Source organism: Mus caroli, chromosome 14 (genome assembly GCF_900094665.2).
Source record: "Mus caroli chromosome 14, CAROLI_EIJ_v1.1, whole genome shotgun sequence".
Classification (NCBI taxonomy): domain Eukaryota; kingdom Metazoa; phylum Chordata; class Mammalia; order Rodentia; family Muridae; genus Mus; species Mus caroli.
Window position 1 is genome coordinate 88,162,225 of NC_034583.1, and position 24,252 is coordinate 88,186,476.

Genomic DNA, 24,252 nt, shown 5'->3' on the forward strand with positions numbered 1-24,252 from the left:
TTTATTTGGTGCTGAAATTCAAATCAAGTTAGACTGTTCAAAGTTAGCTTAATATGGAGTTATACATAGAATAAAATACTGTTCTCTACTTTTCTTAATTTATTAGTTCTTTGAGAATTTTATATCTGTTTAAATCATATTCACCCCTACCCTCACTTCTCCCAGATCTACCCCCTTATCTGCACACCCAAATTTGTCTCTTTTCCTTCTGTGTGTCTCTTTGCCTGTCTGTCTGTCTCTGTCTTCCCCTGTCCCTCTCAGTGTCTGTCTGCCTTTCTTTCTGTGTCTGTTTTTCTGTCTCTCTGTTGTCTCTCTCAGTCTCTCGCTCTCACTCTCTTGCTTGCTCTCTCCCTCTTCTCTCCCACTTTCTGTCTCTATCTGTCGCAATCTTGCTGTCTCTCTCTGTCTCTGATTCTGTCTCACTCTCACTCTCTCACTGACTCTCTCTGTCTTTGTCTTTCTGTCTCGGTCTCCCTGTCTCTTTCTCTTATTTAATTATTTCATTTATTTATGCTCTAAATGTCTCCCATTCCCTTCCCTTCTCCCTCTTCTCCAGTCCCTCCCCTTTGCTTCTGAGAGAGTGCTTCCCACCCACACACTCACCCAACCACACCCACCTCACCCCTGCCAGCATCCAGCTTTCCTGGGGCATCAAGGTTCTATTCTTTAGTTAGATTTTTGTCTGCCTTGAGCTTGCATCGGTTGCGTGTAAATCGTTTAATCTGTTATGCAATTTTCCTACTATGTCCCCCAAACACTGTTTCTTAGAGGCACCAGCTTCCCCTTCCTCTTAAGTCTGTTCCCTCCTTTTCCCGAAGGATCCCCGAAACAGAAGGCAGAGATATGGTACATATATTACATGTAGGGCTGAACATTTGGTTGACTCTTAATCTGTAGTTTGACCAGTTGTGGTATTCCCATTATTCTCAGAAAGCATTTGTCTTAAAAAGAGACCTTTACTTGTAATATGGGTAAAATTTCAGGGAAAGTGTCTCATGTTTACTTTCAGATATAAACACTAATTTGGCCATGATAGAAATGACTTTGGACTGATGACTTTTTTCAATTAACAAAATATAAAAAACTTGATGTTGAATACAGGTCTTGCAATTCTAATTACATTCATATTAAAAATGTCATATTAATAGATGAGAAGATATGTTACATTAAAGGCCTTCTGTTATGTCCTTGGAGAGGTAAATAAAATTAATTACGTTTCTACTGGGGCAAAGTTTAATATGGTAGGAAATGTGTTTAAGAAAATATAACAGAGGAAAGAGTGCAGGGCTGACAGCGTCTATATCTTGTGTATTCTTCCAGCTCCTCCTAAGATGGGGAAGTAAGAAGGAAAGCCCCATCTGGGGTCCACATGATGCCTTCATGCGTGGCAAGAAAACTATGCTTTATTCTATCCCAAACACTTTTATTATCTTGGCTCCCTGCACTATGTTATTGTTAACTCTAAGTATTTTTGATTCATAATGTACTGTACGTAAAATATACATCCTGAGGGCCACATAGGAAATCCGTAGAAACCTTTCTATGCCTTTTTGAAGTCTATTCTTTGAAGAGTCCTTACTAACTGAAACAAACTTATTTATGAAAGAAGTGATTATTTAGGAATCTTCTATGTTAGACATATTTAAAATGACTAAACATGTCATTTCCTCACTGGAAGGCCAGAAGTTTAAAAATATCTAAATATTTACTAGAACTTGTATGCTGTCATTTGGTAAGTCAGACAAATTTATATACTTAAATTGGTCCCATTATTTGGCAATAAAGAGAAAGTTTGTGAGGGGGGTGCTTTTCATAAGTGCTCATATCAGTTTTGTGGACCTTTATTGTGACACAGTATAAAGTATCTGTTGTGTATTTCTACAAGAATTTGGCTAGCGTAGACAGATAAAATTTAATTTTGTGTAGAAATGTTTAATACCATTGATCAGACAATCTCAAGATGATTATTTGAAACAGTTTGTATTTTAGAAAACTAATTCTCATGTGTTTGTGTTTCATGCTCCTTTCACACACAGTGAAAAGAAACCTACCTGTATGTTAGTGAGAAGGGTCTCTATGGAAGACAGGCCATCAGGAAACAGAAAGGGAGATGGGAAGCCGGGAGGTAGTGGTTGTCCATGCCCAGTTAGAGAAAGTTTGTCGATGCTGTCTCTTGCGGTTGGTGTGGAAAGTGGGGTCTCATCTGTATGTGATTGAAACAAAAATATAGAACAAGTTACGCTTGTCTGTTTTTATTAGACCTCAGTAATGGCTTCCCCAGTGGTTTCCAGAACATTTATTGCAAATTGGTTCCTGCTATCAGGAGAAAATGCTTTCTGCTGAATTTTCTTTAATGAAAAAGCTGTGGAGATACAACAAGATAACATTAATGAGTAACTTTATAAGCCTTTTAAATGCAGTCTCTAATGAGACTGAGTTTACAGTGCCATAGAATCTTTTTAAAACAAATATTATCTCATATATAGTTGTGATAATATATTCAGGCTGACTTTATGGGCGCCTTCCCAATTATCTCATTTTAGTTTGTTCTGTTTGGATTGACAATAGAGTATTTCTAAAGCTTTATACAAGAGAAATGTTTTGTCTGTCAGGATGTTTTCTTCTCAGTTAACCCTTCCTTTCTATCATCCAAACATAGTCTTAATAAGATGAATGAAGAATCGACAAGTGAAACCTCCTTTTGCTTATATTTCTCTCCTGTCTTCTTCATTAATTTTTTAAAAGTATCTGAACAGGAAGGCTGGAATCCAAAAGTATTGTTTCTAAGTTACAATTAAAATAATCACTCTCATTAGCTTAAAAAAATGTATTTTAAAAAGTTAAACATCCAGTGTTTTCACATAAAAAGGAAACTGAAGAAAAGAAGCAATAAAAAATGTAACTTCCCGCACAGTATAATGGAAATCCTATTACCCTTCTGAAGTAAGTTTTCATTGCTTTTGATGGTTCCATATTCTTCAAAATTTAGGCAACACAGAGTAATGACCAAACACAAGTACTCTTTCTTTTATTTGAAAGAGTTTTTATTTTGCTCCTTATTATTTGATTTAAACACTTAAATACTTTCAAAGGAAATGGAAACTATTGGTGGCTTAATCATACAGAAGTTTTACTTAAGGCAGTAATCTCTATTTTAAAATATTTTAATATTTCACACTAAGAAAATTAATCAGCACAATGTATTTGCTTAGCCCTGACACTATCTTTCAATTCTACAAATGGCTAAAAATTCCAGCATACTTGAGTTTTGCTTATAATTTGATTTCACTATTCTCAATAATTCTTTTATTTTATCCTACAATACCTTATCACACAGCAACTTGTCCAAATCTCTCTCTCTCTCCCTCTCTCCCTCTCTGTCTTTCTGTCTCTGTCTCTCTGTCTCTCTCTCCCTCTCTGTCTCTCTCTGTCTCTCTCTCTGTCTCTCTCCCTCTCTGTCTCTGTCTCTCTCTCCCTCTCTGTCTCTCTCTGTCTCTCTCTCTGTCTCTCTCTCTCTAGCAGGGATATCACAGAAGGTGCTGTACGTTATTATCTTCATTAATGTTAGAACATGGTAAATGATATACCTCACCATTCCAGACTTTTAGTCAATGAACCAAATAAGACGAAGGCTAGGGAGGGATGTGTGAGACAGAAGATGTCCTATTGACTATGTTCCTATAACACCCACTAACTCTTCTGCAGTTTCTCCTTCCACTGCCTTTGTTAACTCACTGACAGAAGATCTCAATCAGCATGTACTTGAAGCAGAAACAATAAGCAACTAAGCCCAAACTCAAGATGCCTCATTTTATCAGAGCTTTCGCCTAGGGTAGAGAAAGGCTTGTGTCATGCTGCCCCATGGCTAATATCTCTAAGGCAATTTTGGACACCATTTACCTTGCTGTCATAAATTACTTTTGTGGACCCAGGCTGCTAGTGTTTTCTCATAATGGTTCTGAAAAGGCACTTATTAAGCATCTATGTCCATGTGTCGTTGTTTAAGAAAGGGGATCGATATTTTTTTTATCAGTTTCGCCTTAGCTGTCACATGGTAAGGAAAATGTGCCTTAATAGATCATGGGGATAGAAATCGCTTGTCTTTTGAAGAAAGGCAGAGAGTCTGATGACCGCCTGAGCATCGTTCCTGTTAGCACCTACGACTTCATAATTTTGATAGACTGTGCAAAATATGAGAACCAAATTTATTTATACACACAGTTTTTCATATTTTCTATTACCCATAATTATTTGTTTTCATTTCAATGCAGTTATAATTGACTATGTTTAGCCATTGAGAGGCAAAACATTAAATCACCAACATACCTACATTCATGCGCTGTTAATTATTGAAGCAATGCACACCATGATAGAGTTGGAAGAAAAAGTTCCAGGGTAAAAACATTATGAAGTTCACATAGACTGGAGTGACCTATTCCAGGCAATAAATGTCTAATTTTTAGAGTTTGTAAAGCACTTTAACTTAATTATTGTAACTTAATTAGCCACTGATCATCCCAGTCAGTGATTAAGTCTCTTTTGCATACATGTGAAAGCATATGTGTGCATGCATATTACTTTTGCAAATTCACCTAGTCTCATACATGAGAATAAACTATCATTTTCTATAAATTTGAGGCAGAACAGCTTAAAATAGACAGAAAAGGTTTTTTTTTAAGTTTAATACATACTTTTCTTATAGAAAAATAAGGCAAATGACTTAGAGATAAAATAAACCAAAAATATATGTATTCATTTGGGTTATGCTGTTATCTGAGACAATACTGTCACCTCATGGGACCTGGTATCATAGAAGCTACTTTACCGCCTCCTTCATGCAGATAAGGCCATGGTTTTCTCTCTTCGAATAAAAAAAAAAAAAGAAAAAGAAAAAGAAAAAAGAACTTTGACATATGAAATGTTCTCAGAAGATTAAAGCAAAAGTTGGAGGCCAGAAAATGTGGTAGTCTGGCACTACGTAGCCTCTGTTAACTTCAAAGTGGGAGGGAAGAGGAACACACATTTACAGATTGGATTTGCATTTGATATATCCACAAAGCGTGTTAGAGATTGTGCATAAACGACAATGGGCTGGCCAGGTTTCTAATTTGCGGATTATTATGCCCTTTATCAACAGGTTTTTGTACCTGTCTGTAAATGACCAGAAATTTCAAGACTTGTATAAGGGAATCTTTTTTACTCCTGCTGTGGTTTGAATGGTGGTCATCAATTCATGTGTCCATATTTGTCATGTTATTTTACCTGGAAAAGTTTCCCCCACACCCCATAACACACACACAGATGTATCTCACAAACTTAAGATGAGATTTTTCTTCTGTAGAATGTGACCTAAGTCCAATGGCATGTAACCTCAAGAGAAAAAGGCAAGTGAGATTTGCAAAAGGAGAGGACACACACAGATGCATTGTGAAGGAGGTGATGTGCCGGAAGGCAGATGCTAAGAAATACTGTAGTAACACTTAAATGATTCTGGTACTCAGCATGTGCTAGATGCCACAGCATGCTGGTTACCTATTAGGTTATTATATTTAAATTTTAAAAAGAAGTTATTAACTTCTAAGCATTATTGGAAAATGGAAAGGCACATGCTACAGTTTAACAAGTCATTTCATTTTAATGCTCGGAAAAATTGCTGATTGAAATCTGAATAATTACACAATAAATATGCTGGAAATTTTATCATTATTTAATCAGGATAATAGAAATTGAATGTACAAATGGAAAAGAAAAACATTTCAATTATATCATAAAGGATGAAAACATTGGTTTTTTAGTTTTTCTTATCACCTGAACACCGGACTCCACTCAAACTTTAGGCCATTTCTTACTGAGAGGCCATCAAGAAGATTGATGCCCCGAAAAGACAAGGCCCTTTCCTCTTCAATCTTATCACACGTAACAAGTTAGCAGGATATCCTAAGGAACAGTGTTGTTTAAAATAATAATGGGCCTCTACTTTTAAAATGTTTTCTTTCCTGTTAATAAAATCTAATTCAGTTGTTATTCTCATAACCAGTCCCTTTGGGTTTGAACTACACATTCTCTCAAGTGTGTGTGGGAGGGTGAGGGGCAGGTATGAGTGTGGCTATGCTGACCTGTAATGGTTTATTAAACTGCCCATTCCAAGATTTAAAAAAAAAGGGAGTTTGCATGTAAACTTTAAATGTAGTGGTAATGTGAAAAAACAAACTGCTGAGCAAGATTGTAGAGAATAAGCTACTGTCTATTAAGAAGTGAATACATTTTATGACAATATGCATGTTTGTTGCTTTAATACATTTCTGTAAGCAACCAAATAGTTCAATAGAAGTATTATTGAACTAAAAATAAGGTCATGAACAACTTAAAAATTAAATGAAGGTGCTCATATAAATAATTGAAAATTATTCCCAGATATATGACCTAGTTGGCATAGATCAGGAGCGGTGTCAGATGCCCCTGCTGCTGGAGTTTTAACAGGATGCATGCTGCCCAGCCTTACTGCTGGAAATTGAACCAGGTCCTCTGCAAAAGCAATACACTCTTAAACACTACACTATCTCCCCAGTCCCATACTACACTTTTTAAAAATAAAATAAAATAAAATAAAATAAATAACAGTCCTATATATGATACAGCTAAATTCAAAGAAAAAAATTTTAGGTCCAGAAAGTGAGTTCTGGTCCCTATGTTACCAAGTTTTATCCAATTTTATAGTTATAAAAACCATCTTATATCATATGACACACACCTGGCTAATTATAACAATGATAAGATCAAAATCAAAGGATTATGCTTTAATCCAACTAGATTATATATGCAAAGATGCTTTGCAAAATATGAAACATTAGTGTGAAAGTGGAAAAATAAAAAAACTTCGATGAATTTCCTCATTTTTACATGACACAGAAAACTGTCATCTTCTTATCTGTTGCTTGTGGTATCTATCTTCTCACTATATAACAAGCTTGTGTTAAAGATGCATCACATTGATGGAGTTCATGGGCAGAGAATGAGAACAGATAAAAATACCAAGGAACTTTGTGGATATATTCTAAGCAGTGTTAGAACTTGGAAGTTCAAAATTGGAGATACTAATATGGAGGGGTGGGGAGATAGGACAAGGGCGAAAACACTTCTCTTGCAGATATAGGGACTTGAGTTTAGTCTTCAGATACAATATGCTATGCTACATACATTTATAATCCTAGAGCTGGGGAGCCAAAAAAACTGACTCTAGGAACCTCTGCATGCCAAGTTGTAGGCCAGGACATTAAAAGATCATGTCTTAAAAGATAAGCTAGCCAGTAGTTGAGGAACCAGCCACATTTAATCATGGCATCAATATATGCACAGATGTGCACCTGCACACACATATATAGTTGCATACATGCAATATAATGTTATAAACAGAATAATACATAAATATACTTATAGAGATGGTTGAGGCATGCTAAAAACTACACCAAACGTGCAGTTTTGTCCAATTTAATTCAGATTTATTACACATTTATTCTTTGAAACTATTAAGTCCACTGGGGTGGGGGGAGGATTCTTCACTCTTAGATAGATTTGATTTTTTTTTAATGTGCCTGTGTATTAGGAGTCACTCCTTACACAGGAGAGAATATATTTATAATCTTGAGGATTCAGAGAGACAAAGCTCTTTTTGTAAAATTTCTGTTAGCAAAGTATGTGAATGAACAAGAGAACAGCAAATCTGGAAGAGTACACATGCAGGAACAAGATGTCTCTGTTTGTCTTGAAGCCACATTGCACCCATGATGTTATAACTAAAGTACCTTCTATTGGAAGGTAATGTTATCTCTTAAAGAGTAAATTTCACAGATAGGATCATGGGCTAGGAAGATGATTTTGTTAAAATATACATCAAATTTTAATTTCAACTAGATTATTTGACTACTCCAAATCGTTTATTTAGAAAAAGAAGAGATTATTTTGCATTGGATACATTGAGACAGGATAGAGGAAGAAAACGAAAATTTCCATGGTAGGAGCTACGCAGTGAATTTTTGTTGGAGACTGTGCAGGAGTAGGGATAAGGTCATCTAAGAAAACCACGCAGGAGATTCTGCGTTTCTAGAACCTAAAGAAATTATATTTTAATGGAATTTTAACTAGAAAGCATATTTTCTACTACTGTTCTCAAAACGAAGTCTGAATTTTCATTGTTGAGATGTATGTACAAAGGTCAGACTGTACACTAATATTTTAAAACTGATTGTTGATAGCAAATTTATCCCAGGAACCCAAACTTATGATTGCAGGTAGATACTTGTGCATACAAGTTCATTGCCTCAGCAACTAGGAACTTCAATCATTAAACACACACACACACACACTGATTTACCTCATAAACCTGTGGAATTGCTTTCACTCTGCTTGCTTCATAAAGTAGTTAGTTGTCAATGATTATGAAAGAGCTGGCATAGAGTGTGTTGAAAAGATCCATTTAATTGACCTTTCTGACTTTTCCGTGACCCCGTAGGCTTAACCTGACTGCTGATACTGCAAGAGACTATGGGAAAGCATTTACTGAAGGTTGCACAACAGACAGGGCTCTATTTCCTGGGTTAATGTTTTGTGTATCTGCACAGTAGGGCCATTAAGGGTTCTCAGAGCACAAGGGAAACAATCATAACATTTGTTTTTAGATGACTGACTCAGGACATGTACCCTAGGCTTTATATAGAAACTGTTTTTGTTTTATTAAGGGACTGTTTGCCTGTTAGTGATAACATCATTAAAAATAAATGAAAGGGGGCTGGTAAAATGCTTCCCCAAAGCAGAAACCTAATTAAAGGTGATGTGCCCGCTATGAGGCTTTTTTTTTTTTTTCCTTTCAGGATGCAGAAATAGAACAAGGTTACTTCTCTTTCATTTTGTAAGGCCCAAAGAAGACCTCACAGTAAAACATCACTTCTGATCTAATTTTTTTTTAAATTTCTGTGTTCTTTAATAATGTACTTTAGTCTGTGCTTGCCCATGGAAACTGAACTAGTTTTGTTCTTACAGATGGCTTCTTCATCATCTCATACAATGTAGAGAAGTCTGATGGTTCATCTCTAACTGAGACTGGCTTGCCTTTGAAAACAGGTTGTATAGACTCTGGTAGATACTCTAATAGATACTCTAGTAGAACAGTTGATTCATGTATACTAAACTATTCTCTAGCTTGGAAAGATGGTTTGTGCCAGCCTGAGTTAATGATCAAAATAATTTCTAAATTGTACTTTATAATTTCAGAAAGATAAAAACAAACCAAACAAAAACTTTAATTTTAGGGGTGGAACCACTCTCATTTTGTGGATGGTAGAAAGCAGGAAACTGCATTCCCTTGATAAATCTACTTTATTGTGCTGTGACCTTGGACAATTTACTTAAATTTACATCTGCCAAAAGTGAGTTTCTGAACTTTGCTTTAGAAATGACTGATGAGGCATGAGCAGGGGCTGTCACTTAAGTCCAAAGCTTTTTCAAAGTTAATGTTACTTTAAAAGAAAGATAGAACTAAAGGGAAAACCTAGAGAATGTCAGAGTTTCATGGTTTGCCATCCACTTCTCATCTTAAAGCCTCTGCTCACTTCAATTCATTTATGAATCTTCAAGTAGAAAGCGAACCCTATTTCTAAGTGAATAAAACAGAACACTTCAGAAAAACTTCCCTGAAATAATACAAGTAGCTCTGAGTAGTGGATTATTAAACCTCTGATTCTCCCATGGGGTTTTGATTGAAATTATCAGGGATTTATAAGTGTGTGAGATGAAAATCTCTAGAAGCAATTCTTTATTTTTTACATAAAACATGCCTACTAAGGGATTATTCCAAAATGTTTTCAAGTGCAAGTTTACAGATATTTGTTTAGTTTTCATTAGAGGCATGCTGTCAATGAAGAGGAAGTTCAGGGAAAGAAGATTTCAATGACACAAAGAATATGTATATTCATGAAAACAGACTCACATCTATATACATATGTTGGTAAAACTTCCAAAAAAAAGTCCACTAAAAATGGGATGGCATTTTAGGCATTTAGACATGATATCAATCATGTCTTTGTGAATTAAAGAAATATGTCCTCTTTGAAAAGCATATACAAAATATAGAGTAAAATAAGTAATGAAAATAAAGTATCAAAATCAAAGAGGAGGAGAAACTGGGTGGAAAAAATATGGCACAATATTCTCCTTGACACAGTGATTATGAAGGCTGAAAAACAGAAAAGAGTATAGTAGTCATTATACCACTCTTATTTTATGAGTATTTTAAATTTCTGCTAGTGAACTGTTAAAAGATGAATGGATGCTCGTCAGTCTAAACTCCACTAAACCATTCTCCATTCAAAGACCGATATGATGATGATCACCATCACCACCTAAACTCCTGCTTAACATTGACCACTTCCTGTGTCCAAGACTGCACTGCATCACTTGGCTCGTTTAACTCTCAAAACAGTTCTGAATGAGGGGTTCCTTTTGCTATGCTCATTCAACACATGAAAATGTAGAGGTAATAAGATGTTCATCAACTTGTGAAGATAACTTAGCTATGAAGACAGCAGCCTGGATTTTGACCCCAAATAACTCTCTGCCAGAGCTGAGGTTCTTAACTCTGAAGTAAAAATACAACTAATATATAGCTAGCTAAGATGCATTAGTTATGTGTGCATGTACATATCATCCACATATTAAGTATATATGCAAAAATTAGCATATAATAGAAAAAAATGTAAACTCTTCATTCAGACAAGTGTTAATTTAGTTGTTAAACTCGGTTAATGATCATCCTAGACAGCCAAGATTCCTTCTGGTGGACTAGGTCAGCTTACACATGATCGTTCTCTCTTCAAGCAAGGTTATTTCTTCCAGTAGTGAATCTTTAGAATCTCTTGGTGTGGAGTAATTGCAATCCAGCAATGATAGACATAGACACTAACAGGAAGTAGCCTATGAAATGTTGTCACTGTTCATTTCTTCTGTACAATGCCTCCAAATGCAAACTGTAACCAACAGGCCTTTATCTATCTTGGGAGGAATAGTTTACAATGAAGATAACCCTTTTAAATTGATGCATACTTGTTATTATAAAGCAAAAGTTATCGTTAATGAGATTCACTTGAGAATGCCGGGTATATTTTTCTCCCTCAACTTCAATTAAACGCTCAGAATCATCACAATTCTGTATTTTTGAGTTTGTTGTGATGAAGGGCCTCCTGAATTTACTTACTTGGTGCTCCTTGCTAGGTATTTGCTTCATTTTCCACTATAAAAACTACACTTGCATTTTAAATGACTTTCTCAGTTTCAGAGTCCATTCCTTCCCTAGCTGCCCCCAGGGTGTTCAGTCCTAGCACTAATGGTTGCTATGGTTCTCAGTCACAACTCTGCTCTTTTCCCGGTAGGCTGCTAGGATATTACTCTAAGCTAGACATCTTTGTCTTGATTTAACAGAATTGATTCATGCAAGTCAGTTTCCTTATTTGCTAAGTATAATGATGAAATACAAGCCACAGTTCAAAATGTTTCTTCACTTTTACCTCCCATACCAAGTTATCTGGAGACAGGAATATGTAATGAGATTAAATCTGGTGAATGTACTAGAGCCTCCTGTTGTAAAACATTTCCCATTCATGACATGGAATTACCAGTCTATCTTTCCTGCACTATTTTAAATGATCAAAGATTTGGAAACTGTCATCAAAGAAATTCAGTTTATTTCCTTCCAGTGTGTTTAAAATAAAATTCTATGAATTCTGATTATGTTGTTCACTTGTAGCATCCTGATGCATGGTTCGTAATATATTTTATTGCTGACTGAATGAATATGTCAGGTTTTTATTTCCCAAATTAGTTCACGTGTGAAGTTTCTGTTTTTATGTGAGTGTTGATCATGTTTAAGAGAGCTTAATTTATCCCTAAACTTTCAGAGTCCAGCATGTACCCCAGCTCCCTGGTGTAAAACATATTTGTGTTTTCAGTTTTCGTCCCAGAAATACACGCTCAGCATATTAAAAAAAAATCACCTGTGATACTTAAAACTCTAAAGATTTTTGAGAAAATCCATTTTTTCTTAGTAAGTGCATAGATTTATGACTACCGTATTTAGAAGAGAAACAAGTGAGCATATGTAAATAAGATTGTGTTCATCAAGCTAAAATATCTGCTGCTTCCTTGTGGACAATGGTAGCCTAGCTGTTACAGAATGTCCACACAAAACTTGGTAAGTATCCCATCAGGAATATTACAGAAACTATCCCCTGGAAATTGATAGGAGGTTAAAGTAAGTAACCTCTGCATTCCTTTTACCTATTGATATTTTATGACTTTTTCCTTTAAAACTAACTGCTTTATAGCACAGTCATATAAAAATGCAAAGGAGAGCACTAATTTTTAGGATTTAGGGAAGTATAAAAGTTAAGCCTGTGTGTTTATGTCCTTGTCAGCGTTCTTCCCTGGGTGAACAGGGGATTCCCAGACAGCACAGCTGCTTTTGTGCAACTCTCAGAGCGTAAAAACATAATGTGGATTCTTGAGCTGCTTATATATATATATTTTAAAACTAACTTCCAATTATAGTCATTTATTCTCTGTGTCACAGAAAAAAGATCATGTTGTCAGGTGTATAAAATTGGATTTCCTAGCTATTAATTGGATGTGTTTTTTAAAATAGATAATATGTAAAACCTAATGCAGATTGCAAATTTTCTTCAATTGGTCAGTTCACCAATTGCTCTGTTGTTACTTTGTTTTAAATGCCATCATTTCAGTCTATTATAAATAAGTAACAATGTTCTTATTTCAGTCATTAGGTTACCTTTCTTTTTCCATTCTCTATCTTAGTACAGTGTGATTCAAAACCCAAAAGGGAGGGAGAACGTGAATAATTATTCTCCTTTCCTTATATACCTTCTTTTTATCCTCCATGTTTTACAATAAGCAAATTATAAGAATCATATAGAATGTTGATTCTATAATGATTTTACAATGATGAAAAAAGGTAAGAACATTTAAAATATTACAGCATTTTCGTATTAAAAAAAAAAGAAAGTGTAGGCTTTATTCCTGTATTGCGGTGATAAACATGGGGAACTCATATTGCCCACTGATGTTATTTTCCATTAGAAAAAAAAATTATAGCTTCATGTAACAATAGCTTCAAATATATCAAGAAATGTGTGAGGAAGCTGCAACTTCCTTCACTACCACAATTACTTTTACAACTTGAGTTTAATCATAATTTAAATTAGGGACAGTTTATAAAGCTACATCAAACCTGAAGTATGAATACATTTTATTTTTATTTTTCCCGTTAGTTTATTTGGCAATTGTAGACAAAAATAAAAGCATGGAAATCTAAAGCCTTTTGTGGCAATTTGCTACAGGACACTAAATATTGTTTTCTAGATGAGCAAAATATCAGATCATTTAAAGTTATATTTGTATTTGGAGGGAAAATCAAATTTTGTGAGGAAATTATCTGAGCTTGAAATCTTGTTAGTCACTATAGTTGCCAAAAGCCATGTGTTCAAGCTAGTGTACATGTAAGGGGGCTATTGGGAAATAGTAGAACTCTTAAAGTAAAGAAAGAAATTAGCACATTAAATTAAGAAAAGACCTAGAAGGAAAGTAGGGAAGGAAAAAAGGAAAGAATTATGGGAGATATTGAGGAAAGAAAGAAAGAGGTATTGGGACAGATAACAAAGAATACAAGATTGCTAGCACTTTTTTTTTAAGAAAGAAATCTATCAATGCAATCTTTGCATTCTCCCTTACTGGTATTAATACAGATAAAATTTAGCTTACCAGCAATAAATGAGAGCTAGGGTAAGGGAAATTGTGAACAGAATGTATTATATGAAAATTTTTATTTTCAATAAGAAAAGAAAATAAAACAAATTTTAAATAGTAGAAAAATAAAGTATTATAACCCTTCTACTGGTCTCATCTAATCTGATCTGGCTTCTAGTCCTTCTCATAGTCCTTGAACTCCTGCCTAGTCCTGTAGAGAACACTTTCCCAAAATTATAACTGAAGCTCATTTCATGGCACAACATGTGCCTGGTTCCATGCACAGTATCCACGATTCATTTCTCTTGGTCCTTCTATTCCCAATTCAAGTTGGGCTGACTTAGGCACCAATGCAGGGCCCAGTTCCTCACGTCCAGGTACTCTCCTTTGCACTCAAAGTCCTATTTTCTTCTTCATTCTTGGTCTGTCACTTCTGACCTTCATCTAATACCCACGACCTGCCAGAATCTACACTTTGCAAGCAAGGCATTTCTTTCTACCCCCAGAATGCCAGCTAGTGTGATCCGCATCCTATTCCTTGGAACTAAAGAGCTATAGAATTTGAAACAGAACACATTTTCCATGACTTAAAAAATATATTAGCAAACACAATCGTAAAGAAAGCAAAACTTAGCTGAAAAGAAAGAAGAGTCTGAGTCTGCATTTACTGTGACAAGAGAAAGACTAACATATAAACTAAAAGTATCAAAGTGAAAAGTATTAACTAACATATAAACTAAAATTATCAAAGTGAAAAGTATTAACCACCAACTGTGGCATTGGAAAAACTATGCTGAATTCATCGGAAAACATAAATACTGGGTCACATAGATCAACAAAATGGAAATACTGTATTAATTTTAATTTTACTTTTCTTGCATCCAAGAGGAGACCTAAGTACATTAAATGAGGTCAAATTTGTAACAAAGAAACTTCTGAGAGTGAGTGAATGAATGAATTAATTATTCTTTTTGGTCAAATAGGTCAGAATAAAATTTAGGTCTTGACAGAAAACTTCTTGCAAGACAAACATAAAAAACTTGAGTTTATTTCCCAAATCCCACACTAAAAAAGCTGGTGTGCTAAAACTTTTTTTATATTCTCAGCTCTAGTTAGGTAGAGACAGGCATGCGAATCTCTGAGATTCAGTGGTCACCAGTTTAGAATACTTCTGGGAAAGAAAGAGAAACTGTCTCAAAAATGGAGACTGGGAGACAACATTTAAATAATGACACCCAAGTTTGTCCTTTGGCCTCCACAAACAGGAAGAGACCCACAACTTCACATAAGACATGTGCAAATACAAACACAAAGAAATTGGAGAAACAATTTGCAATGTGGTTTCAAATATATCTCAAATTGTCAAATTGTGATTCTGAATGGCCATTTATAGGTATTCTAATGCATACCCCTAGAAGAGTTGATACGCCTTAAAGGAGAAGTTAGAAGGGTAAGGCTTTAAAGGTTACAATCTTTACAAAGTTATGCACCTTTAAGAATTAAAGCTTATTAGATACTTTAGAAAACACAGGAAGATAATAGTGACTGGAAATGGCTAGGCAAAAATCCAATCCATGCCCAAATAACTGATACCACAAAGAAATATGCACAGAATTTAGAAGTATATGCAGTAATTAGATCCATCTGCTACCCAATGCAGGTACTACAGGACCCTGATTCAAGACTAAATTAGACTCATTTGTTATTACCAGTACATATTTGCATTCAATTAATGTGCTAAAATCCTTGAAAACTATGCTCTCTTAAGTGGGTTAAACATGTTCATTGTAATCTTGTTTATATTAATAATTGGCTTAGCAAATCTTTTCTTTATATCTAGTACAAAGGTAAACTTTATCAAGCCCAAGCTAAATTATCATAAATTCCATATTAGCAGAAACCAAATTAATGAGCTTTGATTGTACCAAGAAAATTGCCTTTGCCAATTGCTTCATTTCATCTACTGTATATAACAGAAAAACAACAACAAAAATCTCCAAGTGATAAAAGGAGGAGATAATATAATGTTTACAAAAATATCATTTGAAGCAAGGCAAACTTTCAGAATCTCTAATTCCATGTTATATTTATTTGTTTGGCTTCAGCGTGTAATATGATGTTAAGTGTATTACTGTACCATGCTATTATGGAACAGATGTTAAATGCAATGTAAAAATGTCAGGGGTAAATGATTGATGATCCTCTTTGCCATTTCAAAGTAAACCATGATTATTTATATGCTCTGGACATTGCTTGAAAGCATCATATTAAATCTAAACAATTGATCCATTTTGAAGAGGTTTTGTATAATATATTATTTATATGTGTTGTATTCTTTTGTGAAAAATGTCCCAGCACGAGAAAGTATTAGGAGTTTCAAGTGCTCCACCTAGTCCATATGGTAGATTTGTTTCTGTGTAATCCTTACCTTTTCTCTCTCAGCCCATATGGCAAGTCCAGAGTCTGCCCAGGCCCCTCTGCCCTCCACAGGGGCCATATGGCAAGTTCAGTGAGTACTCATTTACCTTGTATTAATATTTTATCTGCCTCAGACAGAAAAAGAGATAAGATTATCCAAGGCAACCCGTGCAAATGGTTCAGCCATATAATCAATACTAAATGCCAAAGTCATATGAGATATGGGTTCAGTTATTTCATTTATATTAAAAATAGCGTAGCTAATTGAATTATTTATCAAATAATCTCATAAGCTCTTTTGATCATTTGATATATATTAACTGAATATTATTTAATTATGGTAATCATCTAGGTAATATTAACACATAATATTATGTTATTTAACTTATAACTGGCTTAAATATGTAGACTTTGATATATCCAAATAGACAACTAAATCTCTAATCTATATTGCCAAAAAGTAACCTATAATTAATACATAGTTATAGCATTTACCACTATAGGATAAGTTTGTTTATGTCAGTGTAATATAATTAAGAAATTTTCTGGACTTTATAACTAGAATTCATATTAGAATATGGAATAAATCAAAAATACTGTCTTTTTATTGCTATTACAGTTGATGAAAAGTTATCAAATGAACTAATTTACAGAATAAGTTATTAGGCCTCAAGTTCATTTCTTTGATAAAAGTATGAATTGTATAATTTCATTAATATTTGATCTATAAGAATCCCTTTTACAGTTGACAGGATATGATTATGTGTTTCATGATAATATTGCTATGTCAAGCACTTAACTACGTCTTGACAATATGCATGCTACAAACATACATTTCCTTTAAACTATACTGATCTGAATGTAATTCTTTCATGTATCTCCTTCCATACAAAGAAATATATCATTTCTTGGAAAAAATGCCAATTAGTCAACTCAGCATTACAAAATGAGAAAACAGCAAATATACTCTACCACACTTACACTTACTTATGTTTTAGGCCATAACTTCAGTTACTTTATGTTTAGTGTTCATATTAGAGTATATATAGAAACCTAATGAACAGTGAGTTCACGCTTTAAATGCTCATTTTCTTAACACATCAACTATGTTTTCTTCTTGGACATGTCATTTACTTAGGACCTGCCTACACAAAACAATTACAAACAGCTAGTATTATTTTATTTAATTTCATACAATGTACATACCTGATTATCATACTTTGCCCACATTTCCTTTGAGTCCCCACATCTGTAATTATATATGCTATGATATTTTTTCCATAATACATTTTCCAGGGTCATATAAATTTTGAGATGATAATTTATAGGTGCTACTGAATAGATTCTAAGCTCATTTGAAATTTTAAAACGATAATATTGAAATAAAAATGTTAATGTTTTTAGGTTTCTCACCTGTAAGTGCAAGAAAAGTCATAATTAAAATATAAAGACAACATCAGGGTTCCTGACAGGTTTTTTTTTTTTTAGTTTTGTATATATAGAAACATATTTTAATGAAAATATAAAAGTTTAATTTTATGCACTGAATATTTTCACGGAGTCAGCACTTTGCTATTTTGTGATAACATGTTAAAATTAATGGGATGTCTTAACTAAGTTCTTTCTGCATATATACATATAAACGAGGCAAAGCTCTGAACCTGACTTCATAAATAACATTTGCTGTGATTTTGTTAAAGTTTAGATGTGTGGATTTGTATTTGAAATCCTCAGAAGGTTACAGGGTGCAACCCTCCAACAATATCTCTGAGTCTTCAGGGAAAAAAATCCCATTATGTGGAGTTCAGTGAAGGGGGTAAACACCACCATAAAGAAATACAAATTGCACATATTTCCCATTTAGCTAGTGTCACTAGAGTTCACTATTTAGAATTCTAACCAGTTAGGACTTATTCTTGGAGGTCAAGTACCTTGTGAACCTTGACATCCCACTGATGACATCATATCCCATCCGTCAATTCTTCCAAGACCACAACAGCCATCTGCTCCACACACGTTGTAATAACTTATTAGACAAATTCACAGGGTTAGCAATCTGCAGATTGGTGCTGTTATCTTAATGTGTGCACATTCTGAGGTTCCAGCCACTGCTTCTGTCACTAGACCCAAACCCTGCCCTCTGTTCTTATTTATTTACTTAGTTTGTTAGTTAACACATTTTTGTTTGCTGGCTTGTTTGCTTATTGAGAAAAGTCAAACTCTAAAACCAAGATTGTCCTAGAATTCACGATGTGTTCATGTCTGTCCTAAGTCACTATGAACTCATGCTGGCATCAAACTCATGAGGATACACCTGACTCAGCCTGCCAACACGGTCAGATTTTAAGAAGCAAGAATTACACTGGGTTTAGCCGCTAATGTTTAAATGGAAGTTAGGTGGCCATTTTAACTTTTTCAGTCTTACGGAAACCATGAACAAATTGAGAAAATTACCTTTTCTCCATCACAGGACAATAAAAGAAACCGTCTCTGCAAAGACTCCATTCCATTCCTAAGGCTCTTTTCTCTTCAGAGTTTGCTATCTGCAAATTTATTTCTCTTCCCCCCATGAGCAAACGGTATAGGAAGAAAGGCTTATATGTACCATGAAGAAGTATGCTCAATTATAAGGTAGAAAACCCCAATAGTAACTTTCTTTAGAATTGTTAAAATAACATGTGAAATAAATCCCAAGCCCACTTCAGGAGAATCTCTGTTTCTTTTACTTCATTTCCCTGAGGGCATTTAATTAGCAAACAGAGAGTCTAGCTGACACTGCATACCTGTAACTCTAATAGGTTCTCTGGACAAATCAAGGACAGTATCCATGACCATGAACTCCTATTTTAGAACCATGTTTAACTTACCAGCTGTCAAAAGTATTATGGCTTAATGAAGTCTTGCATAAGTCTCTCTAACTTTAAATTATTATACTTTTTAAGAAATCATGTTATTACCTTACATTACAGAGAATCCATCCTGCCACCTTTCTTTTGGCTTGTCATTTATTCCAGCTTACACTGTGATCAACATTGTACTAAAATAAAGTCAAGTACAACAGCCGCTCCCTGCCCATCAAAACGAACAGACGTCTGCCAAGCACTTGTAACAGCTGGTGTTACATTAATTAGTTTAAACTATTTATTTCATCCATCTCCAGAGCAGATTGAGCAAAAACATTAGAGATTATTCTAGCATCTGTAAGTGCCCTGCAAACATTAACCAAGGAAAATTAAAATATTCATCAGAACCAGATATACATACATATATATATATATATTACATATTATATATACACTCACTTATTTTTATCTCTTTATATATACATATATACATGATGGATGGATAGGATAGATGGATAGATAGATAGATAGATAGATAGATAGATAGATAGATAGATAGATAGATAGAGAAAATATGGTTAAGAAGTTGAGTCTTATTATAAATAAAATGAATGTCTCATAAAACATAGAAGAGTTGTTTTAATAACTGTCTTTTAAAACATTAAGTTTTCAACTCACACTTATGTTTTGCATCCACTAAGCTTCTCTATTTAAAGATTATCATTAGAATCAGTAATAATTCCTCACAACATGGACCATTAAGCAATATATGACAGGGACTGGGTGACTCAGTGAATTAGGCACAGACTTTATGGCCTCTATTGGAACTCTGCCCTAACTATAGTGATCTAAACACTGTTATCAAATGGTTGTAAAAATCCCAATTAAAATTATTCCTATGGTCTCTGCTAGGTTTTTAGCAAACTATATACCATAACATAAATCTACACATTATTGACAAAATAACTCAACTGTAACTTTTTTGGCTTAAGATATTTTAAATGAACTATTTCACTCTCCAAGTCATAGCTGAAACAAGGACTTGATTATTAATGCTTGTCCATTAAACACCTGTTAGCTAGAAGGGGGTTTTGGTAGTCCTCTAGGCTTTCAGACCACATTATTTTATTTATTTATGTGTTTATTTATTAATTTATTTTGCTACACATTCTTTAGAAACCTAACACATGTTACTTAAGTCAATTTTAAATTTACTATGTAGACAAATGGAAATATTTGGAAACATCTGAAGATTAATTCTCAAGAGTAAATAAAGAACATACTTTAAATTTCTATGGGATACAAAAACAGTGATATTTAAATTCCCACAAGTTTGATGATCCCTAACACAATCCATTTTACCATTCCAAAAGGGATGCATGAATAGAATTTGACACATAACTTTTTCAATGATAGATAAACAAAAAGCTCTATATGAGAGATAGCAAACAAACATTTAGAAACTCAGCACATTGCTCTTCACTGGAGAAACATAGTAAGTTATATATTTATAGAAAATGACATGGTATCATTTTGGCAGTCATTATATATGGCTTTGCAAGAGTACATCCAGAAGTCTTGTCATGCTATTTATTAATCCTAGAGTTAAAGGCTCACCATTTTAACCTTAGCTCAAAGACAAATCTCTACAAGTAAAATTCATTTTACCCATTGGCACATTATTTCCTTATATCAGGTACAAAGACAAATTAAGTCAGCTCAGTGTAATAAAATCCTGTTTAGACATGGATGAAAATACTTCAAAGTTTGATTTTTTTTTCTGAATAACCAACGAAGATATAAAGACGACCTTACTAATAATGGTAGCTATTCTTTGTATTTTGGTTCTCAACCTGGGGATCTAATGACCCTTTCACAGGGGTCACCTAAATCTACCAGAAAAAACACAGATATTTACTGTATGGTTTATAACAGTAGCAAAGTTACACTTATGCACTATCAATGAAGATAATTTTCATTGTGACCCATGGTTGTGGATCACCATGACATAAGGAACTGCATTGAAGAGTTTCAGCATTAGGAAGGTGGTGTAGATTGAATTGCTTCTGCTCAGAATTCATGTGTAAGAAGTCTGGGCCTCTGATTCAGCTTCTAGTTTATTAATTCTCTTCTTTCAAGTGAATCTAACTTGAATTAAAGAAAATACATGATCTGATTTAGAACCTTCTAGATTGCCAAGAAATAAGCAAATGACAATGGTGCTGGAATAAAATATTTTAGGAGAGTGTAGCACAGACAATAACATTGTTCTTAAAATGTAATAGGAAAACTATGGCCCACAGATTTGTCTAACCTACTGCCTCATACTATTTACTCTGAGATGGACTGAAGTTGGAATGCTTGTTTTGATTTGTTTTGTTGTTGTTGTTTTTGTAGGTTTTACAAGCTATTGTTTTAATTTGGTGGAGGGTTTGAAACAGGATTTCACTCTGGGTCCAGGGGATATACAGCTTGAAACTCACTGTGTAGACCAGATTGCCTGGGAACAGAAGCCTGCCTGCTTCTACTTCCTGAACCTTTGTAGAAAAGACATGTGCCACTACTTGCAGTCAGTTCTTGCATTTTAAATATAGAAAAATAAGGAAGAGCTTGTAATTAATTAATAGAATGCTTAGGCAACAGAAACACTATGTTGGGGTCAATTCTCAGCACTACAAACAAAATTTGGTGGCACCTGCCTGTAGTCATATTGTCTGTGAAATAAAAGCAGGGAGATCATAAATTCAAATCCTTTCTAGATGACCTAGCAAGGTCAAAGCCAGCCTGAGTTAAATGAGACCCTGCCTATAAAGGTGGATAAAAAAGTAAACAGCACGTGGAATATTATATATGATTCAAACTTCAATATTTATATAGCATCATTGTATCAGAACCATAGTCATTCACAATTTCCATCTATGCCCATTTTCTCACAACCACAGCAGAGCTGAGGGGTCATAGAAGATCTCTGGTGATCCATAAAGCCTACAATATCCACTGTGTCATGCTCTACAGGAGACGTTGCCTGAGTTCATTTGATACAACAGGGCCAGTTGCATAATTTTATAATATTGGTTTTTAGCAGTCCAGCTCTGGTTTTCTAAGAATCTTACTTAACTCTTACCAAGTTGGTAGTATCTAGGCAATGGGCTGTTAGTATTATTTTTAATTGTCTGTAACCTATATTTATAATGTTATTCCATGAGATAAAATAGTTTTTAAGTTGTTTATAAAACACTCGATTTTTTAACTCTAACTTAAGTCTCTTTGCAGAATGATCAGTGACAATGAAAGGTGAACTGGTGTTCAGAGTTGGGGTCAATTTTCTTTGTATCTCATGTCTTTCCTTTTAATAGTGAAAAATAACAATAATGAACATTTATTTTATAACATCTCTATTGATTTGATGGTTTGCCATTAACATTATTAATAGTGTGTCTCTGACACGCGAGTGTTCTTACAAAATCCTACAGAATTTTTCCCAAAATCTGACCCAAGTTGTTTTTCCATCTCTCATTTGTAAAATTGAGACAAGCAAAATAGTTTTGATAAGTTAAAACCATGCGAACTATGCTTTGAGTCATGAAGCTAAAACAAATTCATTCATTCAACCTGGTTCGTGCTTTCAAACATTGCTTTCTACTGTTTTCATGAATTTTGCAGATTATAAAGCATATCCGCTAAGATTTTACTGTCTTTTTGCAATTTTGAATTAGTGTGTGTGTGTGCGTGTGTGTGTGCCTTTGTGCACATGACATGAAGCTAGAGTGGAAGTCAAGAGGAAGAACTGCAGGAAGCAGATCCACCATGTAGAGCTCAGGAATTGAACTTAGGTCCTTGGGCTTGGAGGTATGTACCTTTGCAGCTGAGCCATCTCACCATCCTGACTTTAATATTTTATTGAAAGAATTGTCAAAAATCGCAAAAATGCATGATGAATTTAAAAGTTTTCTTATAAGAAGAACTAGTTGTATTGAAAATCAATAAGATAAATATTCCTTAGTACTGTGTACCTAACAGCACATAATATTAAGATGTCAGATAACTTCCATTCAAGTGTTTGTTCTATCATTCAAATACATGAAAAATAGCATTAATCTACACTAAAGTATAGTAATGGCACAACTATAGAGTATATGGTTTGAGATATTTTTTCTGACTTTATCAATGTACAAAGTTCACAGAACATTCTCACACAAACTTAGATCAGCCAGACATCATCACTTCTTGATGCAATCAAACTATGCTCTAAGACATATGACTCTCTCTTTTACAATATCACTGAAATGATTCATAACTACAGAGCAGCAGGTATATGAACTAAAACACAGATTATTATTGTTATTATTATTAATTATTATTATTAATTATTATTATTATTATTATGCACCATATAGTCTGCATAGTTGTATGATCTGTTCCTTTACAATGCTGGCAGGGCAGTATATATGTTTGTTTATTCATCACCACAAATACATGAGTGACCTTGTCCTGTGACTCCACAAAGACTAATACATCACAGCAGGATATGCTCCCTACATTTCAATGTAATGAGGCCACAGGTGGATATGAGGCCCATTCTTGATGTAAATGTCCTGTTTTCACATACGACTCTATGGGTTATGTAAAGTGTTATTCTTTAGTACACAGCATGTATTTATAGATGGGCATTAACTTCAAAATGATCATTTACTACAAAACAACATTTACACTGTTAACTGATTGTAGCTATTTCCCTACTACCAAAGGGAAGAGATTAGACACACAGAAGCTTGTCCCAAACTGTAAACAACATTTTAGAGAGGAGAAATTAAAGTGTTTCTAAGGAAAAATTAAATGAAGTGTCCATAAGACTGAAAAAAAATAAGTAAACATAATTCTAAAGCTTCATTCAGATTATAAAAGAAGTAGTGATTTCAGTAGAACAATTGGTTTAAATCTAGGTTATAAATGTACAGATAAAGTAAAATTTATTTAATGTATATAAAATCAGAAAATACATACTGGGAAATCGTTCATCCAAGATAAAGAGTAAAATATAAATTGAATAGGAGAGTTTTAATTGTGATGCCTGAAAGAAGAAAATACGGAGACCCATCCTTGCACTAGGAGAAAGTAAGAGGGGAGATTGATTAACATGGTGTTATATCCAACAATGTCATAGTTAAGTAGGAAAATAGACATA

The 24,252-nt window shown here is 34.2% G+C and overlaps 1 protein-coding gene across 2 annotated transcripts in view; it reads right to left on the reverse strand.

Annotated features, from left to right (window-relative positions):
• The window catches only part of Dach1 (dachshund family transcription factor 1), a 382,982-nt gene that overhangs the window by 50,428 nt on the left and 308,302 nt on the right, over positions 1-24,252 (reverse strand). For both annotated transcript variants that reach the window (XM_021181596.2, XM_021181594.2), the window contains one exon: positions 2,052-2,203. In XM_021181596.2, the coding sequence (XP_021037255.1) occupies positions 2,052-2,203 (152 nt within the window). The remainder of the gene's footprint in view (positions 1-2,051; positions 2,204-24,252) is intronic.